General features: G+C 37.9%; 1 protein-coding gene across 1 annotated transcript in view; it reads right to left on the bottom strand.

The window, feature by feature from the left end:
* Positions 1-18370, bottom strand: part of ANKRD42 (ankyrin repeat domain 42) — a gene marked incomplete at its 5' end in the record, with an annotated part of 48972 nt that overhangs the window by 15161 nt on the left and 15441 nt on the right. The window contains 4 exons of the mRNA XM_046638234.1: positions 5776-5951; positions 9997-10102; positions 14799-14924; positions 16085-16285. Coding sequence (XP_046494190.1) covers positions 5776-5951; positions 9997-10102; positions 14799-14924; positions 16085-16285 — 609 coding nt within the window. The remainder of the gene's footprint in view (positions 1-5775; positions 5952-9996; positions 10103-14798; positions 14925-16084; positions 16286-18370) is intronic.

The raw sequence follows: 18370 nt of genomic DNA, 5'->3' as shown, positions 1-18370 counted from the left end.
TGTTTGAGCCCCACACCAAACCAACAAATGCAGGTGTCGGTACTCAGTAAAAGCTCCTCAGACAATTCTGACGGGCAGACAGGTTTGGGAACCACTGTAACTACTAGCAAGCAACTAGAGGGGATCTTAAAAATGTTACATAAGAAAATATCAAAAGAACTATCGCTATTTAGCTTAAATAACAATTTCTTTAATATCTGAAGGCTATATTTTGAAAGAGATGTTCCACGGGGTCATCAGAGGTAAGAACTAGGATGGGGATTAACTCCAGGAAGTGAGATTTTAACTCAACAAAGGAGAAACTTTCAACAAAAGCAATAAGAGCTATCATGTATTTGTGGAGTATCTATGAGGTTCAAGACCCTACTCTAAGGACCTTGCACATTTTAATCCTCACAAGAACACTGTCAAAAGATGGTAATGGGCCTCCTGGGCAATCGTGAGTGCCTTGTCACTGAAGGTGACTGAGTGGATGCTGGACAACATGTGACAGGAATGTCAAGCCAGGAGTCAAATCTCAAATGGTTACAGGGTTCTATGATGCCGTGACCCTGAACATAATTCACTAAAGAATGCTCATCCAGGAAGTCTGGAATGACAAGAACCAACCAGTCCCCTTTAGGTGCTCTGGCAAAATCTAGTGTCCCAAGAAGAGGTTGTCTAGTCCTCTGGTTTCGCCCTGGAATAAAATTAAATAGTGATAAGAAAATAGCATGTGACCTCATATATAGTAACTCCACTAGCAGCAAGCACCCGAGCTGGGCACCAGAGAGCCTCAGTGTACGGCAAGGGTGTAAGGGCGCATTTGTAGCTAACACACTACGGCAGGAAACTGTTCTAGTCACGTTCTCAATCTTTCCTGAAATATCTTTTAAAAATTTTGAGATTCACTGACATGATCCCCTCACAAATAACTCTTACTCAATTTCAGAAGAAACTCAAATTCTACAAACTCACTGCTGATGTTCTGCAGTTCTAGGTCCCTGCTAATTCTCAGTGCAAACAACAAAAAGAAATCTAAGCACAAACAGCAAAATAAAAAGTAGATAAAGTGGACTTTGTCAAATTTGCACTGCAAAGTACATCATCAAGAAAGTTAAGAAACAACCCACAGAATAGGAGAAAATATCTGCGGCGAAAATATCTGCAAATCATATCTGATAAGGAACTTACATCTGGAAGTACTCTTACAACTCAATAATAAAAAGATAAACAACTCAGTTGAAAAATAGGCAAAGGATGTGAATAGACATCTCTTCAAAGAAGATACACTAGTGGTCAATGAGCACATGAAAAGATATTCAACATCATTAATCTTTAGGGAAATGCCAATCAAAACTACAATGAGATACCACTTCGCACTCACTACAATAACTATAATCCATAAAACAAACAATAACAAGTATTGGCAAGGATGTGGAGAAACTGGAACCCTCATACATTGTCAGTGTGTATGTAAAATGGTGCAGTCACTTTGAAAAACAGTTTAGCAGTTCCTCAGAATGTTAAATATAGAGTTACCAGATGACCCAGTAATTCTAGCACCTAGCTATATACCCCAGAGAAATGAAAATATATCTCCACATGAAAACATGTACACGAATGTTCTTAGCAGGATTATTCATAATAGCCAAAATGTGGATACAACTCAAGTGTCCATCAACTGATGAATGGATATACAAAATGTGGTATACCCACACAAGAATATTATTTGGCAATAAAAAGGAATGAAGTACTGATCCATGTTACAAATGTGCATGAACCTTTGTGCTAAGTGAAAGAAGCCAGTCACAAAAGACCACATATGGTATCATTCCGTTCATATGAAATGCCTACAATAGGCAAATCTATAGAGACAGAAAGCAGCTTAACAGTTGCCTAGAGATGGGGTTTCGGGGGAACGGAGAAGAGGGTAGGAGTAATGGAGAGTGACTACTAACGGACGTGAGGTTTCTTTTTGGGGTGATGGAAATGTTATAAAATTTATTGTGGTAATGGTTGCACAAATCTGTGAATATACTAAAAACCATTAAATTGTATCCTAAACTGAATGGTATGTGAATTACATCTCAATAAAGTTATTTAAAATAAAGATGACCAAAAATTCTGAAGGGATCATTAACTCTGACCTCAGTGTAGGGTGACTGAGATGGGCTGTTTATCGGGAGCCCCTGTGTCAGCATCTTCAGGTCTTCCCTTGGCTGCACTCACCAGAAAAGAGGGCTCCACTCTCCCCTGGAGAGTGAGGTTCTCCCTGATAATGTTCTGGGATCTCTTTTAAAACTTTGATTTAAAAATCTAGACACAAATTAGAAATTTTCCTTAGAGAATATAGTTTTGGTACAACTAGTTCTTTCTGCCAGAATAACTGAAAATACTTTCCAGAGATCAAGAGGAAGGGAACTGACATTTACTGAGCTTCTACCACAGGCAAGGCACTTCCCATTCTCTAGTGGATTAATTTAATCTTTACAACAATTCTGTAAGAGTGACATTATGTTAATATTCTCATTTTTATAGATGAGAAAACTGGGGCTCAGAGAGTAACACAGCTAGAAAGTGGTAAAGCCCCGAAGCCAGAATCCAATGCCCAAGCTCTATTCAACTTTCCTACAGCTGCCTTTGTTTTGGTGAGTCTCAGCCAAACAGATCCTTCTCACCTTTCTTCTATGAAAGAGCTCCACTGAAATAGTTCTTCTCACCCATAAGTACAAACCATGGCTCTCTGACCATCAATAATTATAACACTGAGATAAGTGTTATATAAGTCATGTAAGTCACTGTCCTGCGAGCTCCTAGATATCCATTTGCTTCAACCTAATCACATATCCCCTTGAGAGGAAGAAACATTCCCACTTTTACTCACTAATTGGGAGTAATGTTTAACCATTTGTTCATAACTCAATGAGTTATGAGTTATGATGAGTTATGAATAATGGTTAAACAAATGGTTAATGAGTTCATAACTCAATGTTTGTATCTCCTCAAAATCCATATGTTGAAGCCCTAACCCTCAAAGTGAGGGTGTTTGGAGATGGAGCCCTTGGAAGGTAATTAGGGTTATATTAGGTCACGAGGGTGGAGCCCTGGTCCAATGGGATCAGTACCCTTATGAGAAGAGACGCCAGAGAACTCGCTCACTCTCTCTCCCCGGTGTGAGGATGCAGCAAGAAGACAGCCGTCTCCAAGCCAGAAAGAGAGTCCTTCCTAGAAACAGACCCTGCCAGACCTTGATCTGGGACTTCCAGCCTGAAAACTGTGAAAAAATAAATTTCTGTTGTTTAAGCCACCAACCCAGTCAATGATATTTAATCACAGCAACCTGAACACAGTAAGACACCATTTAATGAGATAAGATTGTCATTCAGTTGGTAATCACAAAAATTAAATCTTTGGCATATATGTCTCCATAATGCAATTAGTATGAAAGAAAAAATGAAATTACAAAACTATTTTAGGAAATCCCACTAACAAATATGGTAGATTATTAATCTTGCCATTGTGGGAATCAATGAACAGAGAATCAAGACTTTCATAGCTTTAAAAAATAAAAAATCAGACCAGTTTAGGAAACAAGCAAATATGCAGAAATAATTTGTCTGTTCACCAATGTAACGCTAGCACCTGGAACAGCGCCTGACACATAACAGGTACTCTATAAACATATGTTGAATGATGGGAGAGAAAAAAGAATTGATAACACACAATTTCAGTCACTTCTTTTAGTACTATATTGAGCAGGTTCAGAACACTTTCCGAATTCCAGAAAGCAAGACTATTTCTGATGCACTGTTACAGCCCTTAGCCTAGGGCCATGCACACAGTATAATTCAAATATATGTTAGACAAATAGAATGCCTTCCTTATCTGTTTTGTCTATCTAAGTCCTGGCTGCCCTTCAAGGTAAAGTCCAAATTCCACTTCTGAAAAGCCTTTCCTGCTACTCTGTCCTTTGTGAACAGTCCTTTTAAACTTACTACCTAGTAGCCCAGCCAAGAATCTAAGAGTCATACTTGATTACTCTCATTCTCTAATACCTTATATCCAATCTATCAGCATATCCTTCGAAATACACCCAAATCTGACTATTTCTCACCATGCCCATCATCTCCACCTAGTACAAGCCATCATCGACTCTCTCCTGAACAGCCCCCTAACTGATCTCCTTTCTTCTACTTTTACCCTGTGAAGGGTAGTGGGCTTTCCATAACACTGTAAATTCAGAGGCAAAACCAGTCAAGGCCAACTGGATCCTGATTTGGCTTTCTCCCTCATCATGGTCTTACTAATGCAGAGTTTGGTTCAAGAATCAAGAAAGCCTGATATATAAATATTACCTTAAATGGAAATACATAGATTGCTTATGTAAGCTCTTCTGGAATGACAATGAAAGGCTTAAGTATAAAAAGGCCGAAATAAAACAAGAATGGAGCTGTCCAGCATCACTGGTAGTTACAGGCCCATATCAGGGACTCTAGGAGCACAGGAAATCTGAGCAGACATTCTGCATCTGCTCTTGTAAAATTCTAATTTAATATCCTTGGCAAATTTAAATTACATCAGAAACTTCATCTAACCTTATATTGGCAGGTGAGTATGTTCTCTTCCCACCTACTCATAATCCACTTGAAACACTATGCTCCCCCTCACCTCCCAGTCTATTCTTCACCCAACAGCTAGAGTGATATTCTCCTTAAACATAAATCAGATCACATCATTCCCCACCTCAAAACCTTCCAACAGCTTAAAATATAAATCTATAATCTTTATTAGAACCTATATGATCTGATTGGGCCCCTGCTTACCTCTCCACCTATCTGTCACCACTTCCTTGGTGATTCTACTCCAGCCACACTGATCAAGCTCAATTCCACCTCATGGCCTTTACACAGACTGCTCCCTCTGCTTAGAACGTTCTTCCAAGATCCTCATATGGCTCCTTCTCATCTTTTAGGTCTCTTCTCAAATGTCACTTTCTGATACAGGCCTCCTCTAACGGTGGTCTTATCTACTGCACCACCCTACTTTATTTTCTTTACCTATTTTCTTATTAACTATTTGTCACCCTCCCCCAACCACTCCCACCACTAGAATGTAAGTTCCTGGTGGCAGGGCGAGGACTTTGCATTTTTCACTGTTTCTCCAATATCTACAACAGTGTCTGGCACATAGTAGATAGTCATTAAATATTTGTTGCTATTATTATCTGTAAAAATCATTTGCCATGGAAATTCTTGAGATGTCTCTTTCCCTGTTTCCTATGCTCCACTTCAATATTTTTTCCTCTTGTATAACTTTTCCCTCCTTGAGAGACAGACATCATGTCTTACATTCTTTATATGGTCAATAACCTCTAGTACAAACATTTGTAGGGGGCTGGCCCCATTGCTCAGTGGTTAGGTTCACGTGTTCTGCTTCTGAGGCCCAGGGTTTCACAAGTTTGGATCCTGGGTGTGGACATGGCACTGTTCATCAAGCCATGCTAAGGCGGCACCCCACATAGCAGATCAAGAAGGACCTACGACTAGAATATACAACTAGGTTCTGGGGGGCTTTGGAGAGAAGGAGAAGAAGAAAAAAGACTGGCAACAGATGTTAGCTCAGGTGCCAATCTTAAAAAAAAAAAAAATCTGTACTAGTTCTGATCCCCCAAAAAACAACAAAGTATTTTACTTTGTAGATAGTATCTGTCTTTAGAATAATTTCCAAAGTTGTGGTAAAAACTGGCTGTGGTATTTCTTAAAGGATAAATCATGACAGAGGTGGCACACTTACTTCTGGCATCTGTTTTATCAGACTCAGTGAGACATAAATCATCCTTGGCATCAGTGCTTCCCTCAACACCATGTCTTATAAAAAACTTCAAATCATTTTCATCAATTTCATTCTCATCATCAATATCATACTTCTGTAGGCCCTCTAATAGCTTTACTGCTGCTAAATGGGCAAACCTGTAGGAAAGAATCAATAATTAACAAGATCCACAATCCTCTTCATATTGAAACTGCAGTTTGAACTTAATTTAGGGAATTATACTCTGTCTATTATGCTATCAAGCCACCCACCAGTAAAGGAGCAAAACTGTATCTGAAGGTCAGTGACAATGCAACGTATATGCAGCGATGTGGGAAACTCAAACAGTTCCTGGACAGTCAGGACAAGCAGTCATGTTATAAAGACTAATTTCATAATTTTTATTGGCAAAAATCCAACTGGGGGGCTAGCCCAGTGGCACAGTGGTTAAGTTTGTACATTCTACTTCAGCAGTCCAGGTTTCACAAGTTCAGATCCCAGGAGCAGACCTACACACCATTCATCAAGTCATGCTGAGGCAGCATCCCACACACAAAATAGAGGAAAACTGGCACAGATGTTAGCTCAGTGACAAGTTTCCTCACCAAAAAAAAAAAAAGAAAGAAAAAAAAATCCAACTGGGAGAGGAGACCCAATATCAAAAGAATATTTGGGGCCCCCAAACAGAGCTGCTTAAATGAATAGAAAACCCAAAAACACCCTACTTGATTACTTGTGTTTAGTACCCTTTTTTGATGGTTTAATTTAGATTGTAAAGTTGGTTCTAGTTCCAGTTTTAGGGATAATTATAGCTACAGCCCTCTTAATCTGCATCCTTCCTCAGCCCGATGCACTTGGCATGGCTTTCAAATCTAATGGAAAAATAATGACTTTTTCATCCGCATTTTCTATTTTCTTTGCTCTTTCCCACATCTCTGTGAAGCTTCCAGTAATATACTCTTGGTTTGGAGTTGTACTGATTGTGATTGCATGTAACCTGCACATTTTTTCCATAGTTTCACTAAGTGAAATGTTTAATGCTTTCTCTTAGGACATGGAGAATTACTCATTAAACACAAAAACCTCAAATCCTATTTTTTTTTCATATACTTACATAACCACACACACATGCACACATATATCCTTACCTTTCACCAGGTACTGCAAATCATTAAAGATATAGTAATAAACATACGTAGGAAGTTATAAGGTTAATAGAATTCATTGCCCCTATTACTAGGTTGTAATTTAACAGCTATCATTTACTGAGGATTTGCTTTATGCCACATTCAAGGTTATTTCTGTAGCATCACACTCATACCAAGCATTTTGATGCTTGAATGACAAAGAAATGTGGGCGAGAAGTTACGAATAGTTCCAGATAAACTTATAGTACTAAATCATCCATGTGATACTGCTACAAAGTTAGACAAATCAATGGACAAAATACAGAGTCCAGAAATAAGCCTACACATATATGGACAATTGACTTGGACAAAGACACAAAGGCAATACAGTGGAGAAACAACAGCCTCTTGAACAAACAGTGCTAAGCCAACTGAATACAAACATGCAAAAAGAAAAGAATTGGATGCGTACCTCATACCATATACAAAAAATTAACTCAAAATGGATCATAGACCTCAATGTAAAACCTAAAACTATACAACATCTAAAATAAAACATAGAAGAAAATCTTTGTGACTTGGTATTAATCAAAGACTTCTTAGCTATGATACCAAAAGCATAATCCATAAAAGAATAAATTGATACTTTTGCTCTACAAAGACATTGTTAAGAGAACGAAAAAACAAGCCACTACTGGGAGAAAAATCTTTGCAAACACAAATCTGAGAAAGAACTAGCACCCAGAATATATAAAGAGCTCTTAAAACTCAACAATAAGAAAACAACCCAATTTTAAAAAGTGGACAAAAGATCTGAACAGTCACTTCACCAAAGGAAAATATACAAATGGCAAATATGTATACGAAAAGAGGCTCAAAATCATTTTTCATTAAGAAAATGCAAATTAAAACCACAATAAGATACCACTACATATCTATCAGAATTGCTAAAATTTAAAAAAAAACTGACAATATCAAATGCTGACAAAATAAAGAGCAACAGAAACTCTCATCCATTGCTTGTGGGAATGCAAATTGGTACAGTCATTTTGGAAGTCACTTCAGCAGTTTCTTAGAAAAGTTAAATATAGCCTTAGCATATGACCCAGGAATCCTACTCTTGAGTATTTACCCAAGAGAAATGAAAACTTATCTTCACACAAAAACTTATACATGAATGTTTATAGCAGCTTTATTCATAATCACCAAAAAATGGATACAATCAAAATGTCCTTCAACAGGTTAACGGATAATCAAACTGTGGAATACTATGGAATTCTACATCCAAAGGACTACCACTCAGCAATAAGAAAGAAATGAACCACTAATACACATGAATGAGTCTCAAAATAATTATGCTGAGTGAAAGAAGCCAGATATATAAAAGCACATACTGTATGATTCCATTTATATAAAACTCTAGAAAATGCAAATTAATCTACAGTGACAGAAAGCAGATCAGTGTTTGCTTGGGGAAGGGGGAATGGGGAGCAGTGGTAGGGAGAGAGATTATAACAGGGCACAAAAAAACTTTTGGGATGATGGATATGTTCACTATCTTGATTGTGGTGATGGTTTCACAGGTATATACATATATCAGAATTCATCAGTTTGTACTATATAAATATGTGTACATAATTTATAGTATGCATATTATACCTTGATAAAGCTGTTTTAAAAAATAAAAATGGGGCCAGCCCAGTGGCGTAGTGGTTAAGTTTGCACATTCTACTTCAGCAGTCAGGGTTTCGCAAGTTCAGATCCCAGGAGCAGACCTACATGCCATTCATCAAGCCATGCTTTGGCAGCATCCCACATACAAAATAGAGGAAGACTGACATAGATGTTAGCTCAGGGACAATCTTCCTCAAGCAAAAAGAGGAAGACTGGCAACAGATATTAGCTCAAGGACAATCTTCCTCAACAAAAAAAATAATATAAAAAATAAATAAATAAAAACTAAAAAGTGGGCCTGAGTTGACAAAGATCGTAGGTATGCAGTAGAACAAAACCACACTCCAAAGCTTCAAAGAAATTCCACAGACAAAATTCTAAGGAATATGAACTCACAAACAAAAATCGTATGACAATTTAATGAACGATTAGGTCCTTGCATCCTGTCAAGCCTCAGCTGCAACTTTTAGCCCACACTCCTACTTTAAGATTCAAGCAGTTCTGAACCACATGCAGTTCCTCAAATACACAAGATGTTATCTTACAACTCTTCCTCCTTCAAGTGTCAGGGTGAATGATGTCTCATCAAAAAAAAATAAAAGTTTTCCCTGACCTCTATATAAATTCTGTCTCCCTAAGCTTCTTTTATAACTCTCACCATCATCTGAATTAATGCTTCTCCTCTGTAACTTTCAAATAGGAAGACTTGGGCACTTTTTACTGTACCTTATACATAACATGTAATGTGATATAATGATTATAATTAATAATTATGTTTGCACATATGTCTCTCCACAAGACTGTAAGCTCCTCGAAGGCAAGGACTGTGTTTTTTCATCTTTGTAATCTTGATACTAACCATAGCACTTGGAACATGGTAAGTATATAGGAAGTTGAATGAAAAAACAGCCAGAAGAACAATGGATTCCTCGAGGACCTGACTTGAATGAGCTGGAGGTGTTTGATAACAGGTCTTACATTTAATTCAAATATAAATATCAAAATCTGTTTCAAAACCCATATGACTCCTTTTGATTACTCCTTTTTTTCACACAATATTTCTCAACAGGTACTGGCATTTATGGGGACAATTCATTGTGCACCACTGTTCTGAGCACTGTAGGAAATTTTGCATTCCTGGACCTGACCTTACTAGATATTAGTGATGGTCTCCAGTCATTTCCAAATGTCCCTCCCCACCAGGAAAGGAGACAATACTACCTCCCAGTTGAGAATCACTGCTTTAGAGAGAAGAGCTGATATACTGTCAAATGTCAATTCAGCTTGAAAATTGTCATTGCATCAGCATATAATTCCATTAAATCTTCAGAGATTTCTGAGTATAAGAGAGTATATGCAAAACTTCAAAAACAAAACAAAGGAGCAAAGCAGACCGGGATACCTCTTAGCCACATCACTAGGTTTCTCCCCTGCTTTGTTGGTAATATTACTGTCTGCTCCCATTTTAATTATCCACTGCAAACACTCTATGTGGCCTTGTCCAGCAGCTGTAAAAAATAATAATAATAATCAGAAAATACACAAAAAAGTTATTGTTATTACTAACAATTTTCTAAAATTTTGGACAGTACCATTAGAGAGTAATTTCATAAGTATTGATCCTAGGAATAACCAACAAATGTAGGTTGGGCAGATGTTATTTTTCCTATTTCATTTATTCACTCATTAGACAAACAATTAATCAAATATCTACTGTGCTCGGCCCCTATACAGAAAACTTTCTATACAAATATAAAAGTTGAAGTTCAAAAGGGTTATTTAACATCACACAGCTAGTAAGTAAGAGATTTGAAACTAGAATCTAGGTTTTTCTAATCCTCATCCAGTGCTCATCTGTCTACAGCTCCTAACCAATCTTGTATCAGACCAGAATGTGAGCACAATCCAGCCATAGGGACCCACACTGACTTCGAAAATCATTCACCATCTTATAGGTTATTCCTGTGACCCTCAGAACTCAAAATTTACAGGCCCCTTGTTGATTATCTAAACTGTTTACCACATTTTCCAAAATCTTGGCCTCAAAACACATGCACTCAATGTTAATTTTCACCTCCACTACTCTGCTTATGTGTTTTCTCACCTAATGCCCATCTCTCAACTATGTGCTCCAACTCCTACCCATCCTTCTAGGTCCATCTCAAGACTTGGGGAAACTGTGGGAAAAAACCTTAGTAGACTTAAAAGATCTGAGTTTAGGTCTACTAAACCATGAGACTAGAGGACAGAACAGAACTTAACAAGTGGCCGGCACATACAGACCCTCAATAAATATCTATAGAGTTGATGTGTGAATGAATGAACGAAAAAAATGAATGAAATCTTATCTCTGCTCTTACTAGCTATGTACCTCTGTTAAGAAACTTGATCCCTTTGGACTTAAATTTCCCCATCTTTTACAAAGATGATTTCATATTTACAAGGAGAGTACACTGCTGCTTCATAAAATTACAATAAAGATTAAGTGTGATGACAGTTTTGCACCCTTTGAGTATCATATAAACATAAGGTATTATTTCTGAATTCCCATGAAGACTTCCTCAATAATTTAACCCTCAGCAACTTCCTCTGTTCCTCAACTCCTATTCCTGAATTCCTATTGTCTGTATTTTAATAACCAAATACTTTTTACCATTAATTACATCCTAACTTGTAGAAATCTCTAGTTGTTCATAGTATAAGTATGTATCCCTTAACAGTATCTCATATCTTTTTTTAAGATTTTTCTTTTTATTTTTCTTTCTTCTCCCCAAAGCCCCCCAGTACATAGTTGCATATTTTTAGTTGTAGGTCCTTCTAGTTGTGGCATGTGGGACGCCACCTCAGCATGGTCCAATGAGCAGTGCCATTTCCATGCCCAGGATCCAAACCGGCGAAACCCCGGGCCACGGAAGCAGAGTGCATGAATTTAACCACTCGGCCACGGGGCCGGCCCCAACAGTATTCATATCTTAACAAGATCTCATACTGTCTGCATGGTGTGGGCACATCTTGGTGCTAAATATATATACATGCCTCTGTAAAATGAATCAAAGAGTAGGAACTTTGGTATGACTTTGGTACCTTAAAAAGTGAATCCACCTCCAATACTGGCAACAGAGAGGAGAGGACACAAAGCCAGATCCAACGACAAAGTGACCCCATCACTACAGCCCTATAGCCCAGCTTACGAAAGGTCTGTAAGAACTCTCGTGTTGCCCTTCTCTACTTGACTCAGAGCCATCTGCCAAACTCAGAGTTGTCTCCTGAAGACCTGGGGTTTCTCTCTCTCCCAAGTGAATTCAAAACCAGCTAACAAAGAATACTAGGGGATTTCCCAGACCTTTAGAAATAACCCCAACTGTAGGCAAAAAGAGCAACATATTCTGTCTTTAAGAGTTACAAAATCACATTTATGAATCACAGATAATGGTGAGTTTTATAAGACAGAATGAGTTTAACCCACAATTTCCATTTTATTACATAGGTAATGTTTACGTGGGGTAGGCCTAAGTAATTTACCTACAATGAAATACAGTCATGCATTGCTTAACGACAGGGATACACTCTGAGATACACATTAACATGCATCGTTAGGCGATTTCATTGTTGTGAAAACATCACAGAGTGCACTTACACAAACCTAAATGGTATACCTACTATACACCTAGGCTATATGGTACCGATCTTATGAGACCACCATTGTATATGTGGTCCATTATTGACTGAGATGTCATTATGAGGCACACGACTGTACGATAAAAGGATTTTTACCCAAGATCGTTACTGTATATTGATTAGGACAGGTTGATTAATTTTATCAATGTTTTATAAGAGAACAAGATAAAACTATGCAGTGGCTAGAAATTTTTAAGAAATGATTTAAAGTAATTATGGTTTAAGAGCAAATGAATAGAGGAGAAGTCACTGGGATTTAACAATCACTAAATGACAAAGAAGAATGCCTCAATAATAGATATTGTAGCTTATTTACTGAATCAAAATTAAAATGAAAGGAAAAGAGACAGATTGACAAGTGAGGGAAAAGTGAAGTAAATTATAAGGAGACATGAACTTTTATTTACCCAATTTGGATATGATCTAAACACACAGATGTTCCCCAGGAGAAGCCTAATGTACATAAAAATGCCCCTTCCCTCAGCTGTAGCCACTTATCACCTCTCCACCACACCAGTGGATCCAGCCCTGGCCCCAGAGTCCTTACTGGACAGACTGAAGAGAAGCGGCAAAGGACAAACGCTTCTGGCTCCTCCTCACTTTCACTCTCCCACCTTCTCACAATACCTGCATCCCAAACACTCTGTTGTAATACATCAGTCTCTCCAGAATCTTCTTCCAGATTCCTGATTCCATCTCAGTCAAGTGGTGAAGAAATACTGAGAAAGGCTGAAAACCAGCCATCAATGAAACTTAATTTATCATTCTCCCAAAGATGCACTCTAAGCACCATGAGTGAATCTCTCTCTCGCTACCATGTCTAAATGACACTACACATACACTTTAGCAATAAAAACTGGTTGTATCTAGGATACGAAACGGGGCTTGGCTCCAGGGCACCAAATTTTTTAGAAAAATACTTTATGCACATTTAAAGTCTCCTCCCCATTCACAAATACCATGGTGAAGAGCTTAACCCCTAAACAGCCAGCAGAGAGAGAGAGAGAGCAAGATTCTCCAAGTTTAGGGTAGAGAGTTTACCAATGTGGTGACCTCTCTATGTATAGGAAAAACCTCTTCTTCCCACTCCACTCACATTTTCTCACTTATAAAACTGTTGGCACACCACATGGCACTTAGATTCTATACTTGAGATACATTATGAATTAAACTAACTAACAATTAAGCTAAGAACCTAACCAACAGGAAGATAATCTGTGATTGGGACTGCCAAAAGTTATTTATGAAATCAAGTCCAATTCAAACATATGACCATATTAACAAACCTCCTGTCTTTTCATTCTAAGACTTTTACAAGAATTACCTGCCATCAGATTATGAAGAAACTTATAATATCATAAATGAAGCAGAATGGAAATTTCAGGTGCAGTACATTAAAGAGTTGGCTTTTGATTTTATAACCAAAAGGAAGACTGGCAAGAATAAATCCTAGAGTATATAGTCTCAAACCTAAATTGAAAATTTGACAATGTCTAATTAAAAAACAAAAAAAATTGATCAATATTTTAGAATTCCACCTAGAAAGAAGAACAGTACACAGAAAAGTGGTAGACATCTTGAAAATGTGCTCAAATCTAATGTTCACTGATATTTCTATGGAAGTAGAAACATTTTTTGCAGGGGCTGGCCCCGTGGCCAAGTGGTTAAGTTCAAGTGTTCCGCTGCAGGCGGCCCAGTGTTTCATTGGTTCGAATCCTGGGTGCGGTCATCAAACCACGCTGAGGCAGCGTCCCACATGCTACAACTAGAAGGACCCACAACGAAGAATATACAACTATGTACCAGGGGGCTTTGGGGAGAAAAAGGAAAAAAGAAAGAAAAAAAAAATCTTTAAAAAAAAAAAACATTTTTTGCAGTTAAAAGGTCTAAAGAAGGAAATTCTGCTATACTTTTTTCAAGAGATATGGTTCCTGTTTTAGCATGAATTAATAGGTAATTTTTAGTCCAAAGAAAATGTTAGTCCTAAGAAACTTCTCTAGCACTGAATTTCACATCTTAACACGAAAATGTCACAAGAAAATTTCTATTGGAATTACCTTCAAATGTGATAGTGTGTGAATGCCTGTCATCATAAAAGTAATATCACACTTGAATTAAAAATTAACCATTCTTGGGGCCGGCCCAGTGGCGCAGCGGTTAAGTGCACACTTTCCACTTCGGCGGCCCTGGGTTCACTGGTGGGGACCCTGGGTGCAGACATGGCACCACTTGTCAAGCCATGCTGTGGCAGGCGTCCCACATATAAAGTAGAGGAAGATGGGCATGGATGTTAGCTCAGGGCCAGTCTTCCTCAGAAGAGGATTGGCAGCAGTTGGCTCAGGGCTAATCTCCCCCCGCTAAAAAAATTAAGCATTCTGTCTACTATACAAGGTAGACTGATACGTAGTAGGGTATCAGGAAAAGTTTTACATTTTCGTGTGTTTCCAATGGATACTTATTTTAAGAGATAAGTAACTCAACAACAATTGTGTTAGAACTGAAAATGAAACAGGAATCATAACTTACCTTTATGCAAAAGAGTTGATCCATTATTATCACGTTCATTAATATTAATTACTCCATCTTCTATTAATTTCTTAAGCATTTCCAAATCACCCTTAAAGGCAGCCACATGACCTGGAAATGCTAAAGCTATGAATAAAAAATTCAGCATTTCAGTAAACACATGAGTTCATTCTTTTTCCCTGCCTTAAACAGTCACACATTTCAGGTTCCAATATTAACTTAAGTATGAGAATGTTATATTGGAATTAGTTCAGTTGATGCAATGACAAGTAATAAAAAGAGAATCATAAAATAAGATTATTATTAATTGTGCAGGCTTTCCACCCCTCAGGACCTCAAACATGCCAGGATAAGTACTGTACCAGAACTATTCTTAGCCATATTCCCCTTTCCCTTCATGTCACCACAAAAGGCAAGGAGATGGCCATTTTCAACCCTTTATATAAAGACACACTTAGTGTTAAGTACTGCATTTACAGACCACTCTCTCTATTTTCAAGAAAGTAAAGAAAGTAAAATAAACTGGAAGCAGATAAAGTATATGTGTGTATGTATACATATACAAATACACATACATGTGTGAATGTACCTGACCTAGTGCCTAGCACATAGTAGATACTTGATAAAATGTTTTTAACAATAATAACTACATATACTGAGCCCCTACTGAATATCAGGCACAACAGTAAGCATTTGTAAGGATTGCCTCATTTAATCCTCTTAACAACTCTGAGATGCAGCTACTCTCATTTTTCACATGGAAAGAAAACAACTCAGAACAGCCCAAGATTATTTTAAAAAGAACAAAGTTGGAGACTTACACCACCTGATTCTAAGTCTTACTATAAAGCTACAGCAATCAAGACAGTGTAGTATTGTCAAATAAACAGATATATCAATAAGACAGAATGCAGAGGCCAGAAATACACCCATACATATACGGGCAACTGATTTTTGACAAAGCTGCCAAGATATTCCAATGGGGAAAAGGAAGTCTTTCCAAAAAAAATGGTGCTAGGACAAGCAGCTATAAATAAAAAAACAAAAAATTTTTAAAACAACACTTTATTTCACTCAGTATCTAAAATTTAACTTGATGGAGATCAAAGATCTGAATTAAAAAGCTAAAACTGCCTAAAATATTGAATAAAGAAACGAATCTGGGTGAATGTGTGGACAATGATATATAACATATTTTAATATAACATTTGCCTTAAAATCTCTCTCTTTCCTTTTCCATTTATTCCGCTTATCAAATGCTAAAATATTTCAGGCTTATTACTTACTTTCCTGATCTTTTGGATCATTTCCTTCATACTCAGCCCCTTGGATAAACTGTAAAATGTTCTGCTTAAAGAACCTCTGGGCCAGGTCCGACACATTTTCTCCATTATCATTGAAGGCTTTTAAAGCTTGTGTTGCACTGCTCATTCTACTGAGTAGGAATTTAAAACAGTGAAGGTGGCCTTCCATGGCTGCTAAGTGAACTAAAAGTGAGAGAGAAAAAAGTTTATTTTTTAAATTAACAATAAAATATCTGGGGAAAAAAGTAACACATTGGCTCTAATCCTCATAGGGAGAGGACCATCCCGGCCCTACCTAACAGGGACTTACTCTGAGCAAACAGAACAGACCTTTTCTCCGCCTACATCTCCCTATGCGTCAGCCTTCTGCCATGGCAAAGCAACAGACAAAATGTTTGCACAGTTACACTTACTGTGAGTACTGAGAGGCTACATGAGGGTCACCAAAGAGCAGGCCCCAGAAAATCTTCTGGAAAGTGAAACCCCAATTTGCAGTTTATAAGTACATGAGAAATGCTCGCTATGTAAGATAGAGAGATGACAGATAAGATAAATTTATCTTAATATTTTGAAAAAAAGTAGAATAAACTAAAATAGTCACTATGCAAATATGAATGATGTTATTTTTATCACTATGTATTTTGTCACTTTTCCATAAACACTTATTATTTTTATTATAAACAAGAACACTGGATCAAAACTACAGACTAAGCACACACACTACCTCACTATTTCTACTCTAAATCCTTGAAAATAATAGAAAAGGTATTTTTTTTAAAAAGCCATAAAGGACAAGAAAAACAAACAAGAACATCATGAACGACAAGAAATGTTAAGGAATCCCTGAAAGAAAATATATTGAATCAGACTGAAGGAGAACCACAACCCAAAATCTGCAAAACACAGGAATGGTTCTGGGGTATTACAAGCTAAGAGATAATGATTACAAAGAATAAGAGAGCCTTTACACTTTTTGAGAAGTGACTGTTTGGGAAATAGCCCGATCAATACACAAATCTTGACTCTAGAGAAGTAGGGCAGTACCCAAGTGGCCAGTATAGCCCAGGAGAAACAAGAAGTCACAATGCCAAAAGATAAGTGGCTGGCACATGCCACTCCACATTTTCTCAGCTGAACTTCCCACTAAAAAACTCCCCCTGGGGCCAGCCCCAGTCGCCTAGTGGTTAAGTTCGGCATGCTCCACTTCAGCAGCCGGGTGTGGACCTACAACACTCATCTGTCAGTGGCCATGCTTTGGCAATGGCTCACATACAAAAAGAGGAGGATTGGCAACAGATGTTAGTTCAGGGCCAAGGTTCCTCAACAAAAAAACAAAACAAAAAACACTCCCCCTGAAACTTCAAGACTCTTCTAACTCCTCACTCATCATGTACACATCTTATAGGCATTTCTAACTTAACCTGTCAAAAAAGTAAACTCCTTATCCTTCTCGCACGCATTTTCCTTATGTAGTCTTTCCCATTCTCACTTAATGGAAACTCTCTCCTTTCCATGTAGTTCAGGCCAAAAATACTGGAGACATCCTTGACTCCCCTTTCTGTCACTCTCCACATCTAATCAATCAGCAAATCTTATTGGTTCTATCTCTAAAATATACACAGACCCCAATTTCTTCTCACTATCTTTGCTGTCTCTACTGTGGTCCAACCCAATTGTAGCCTAAATTATTGCATCAGGCTCCTAATTGCTCTATTTCTGCCCTTGCCACTTCTACAGCCTCACTGCAATCTGTTACAAAAATAATAGCCAAAATGATGTTTTTAAATATAGTCAGATCACGTCACTCCTGTGCTCAAAATCCTCCAATGGCTCCTGTTACCTCACTGTTCTCATCATCTATCACTCACCCCCTCACTTCTGTTCCAACCACACTGACTTGCTGTTACTCAAACACACCAGGTACACCCCTGCCTCAGGAGGTTTGTCCTTGCTCTTCCTAAAATGTTCTTCCCCCAGGTTATCCATAAGACTTGCTCCCTCAACTCCTTCAAGTCTTTACCCAATTGTCACCTGACCTAACCCCAAGGCTTCCCTGACCGCCCTATTTTAAACTTCATCCTCTCTAACACTCTAATCCCCTTTCCTATTTTCTCCAAACACATATCGCTATTTAATATATATTTTGCTCATTCATTTGATTATTGTCTGTCTCCCTGCTCACCACCACAGGAAGGCAGAAATTTTTGTCTGTTTTATTTGCTGTGACATCCCCAGCACCTAGAAGAGGGATTGACACATAGTAGATGC

Source organism: Equus quagga, chromosome 14 (genome assembly GCF_021613505.1).
Source record: "Equus quagga isolate Etosha38 chromosome 14, UCLA_HA_Equagga_1.0, whole genome shotgun sequence".
Lineage (NCBI taxonomy): Eukaryota > Metazoa > Chordata > Mammalia > Perissodactyla > Equidae > Equus > Equus quagga.
This window is presented reverse-complemented; position numbering and strand designations above follow the sequence as displayed.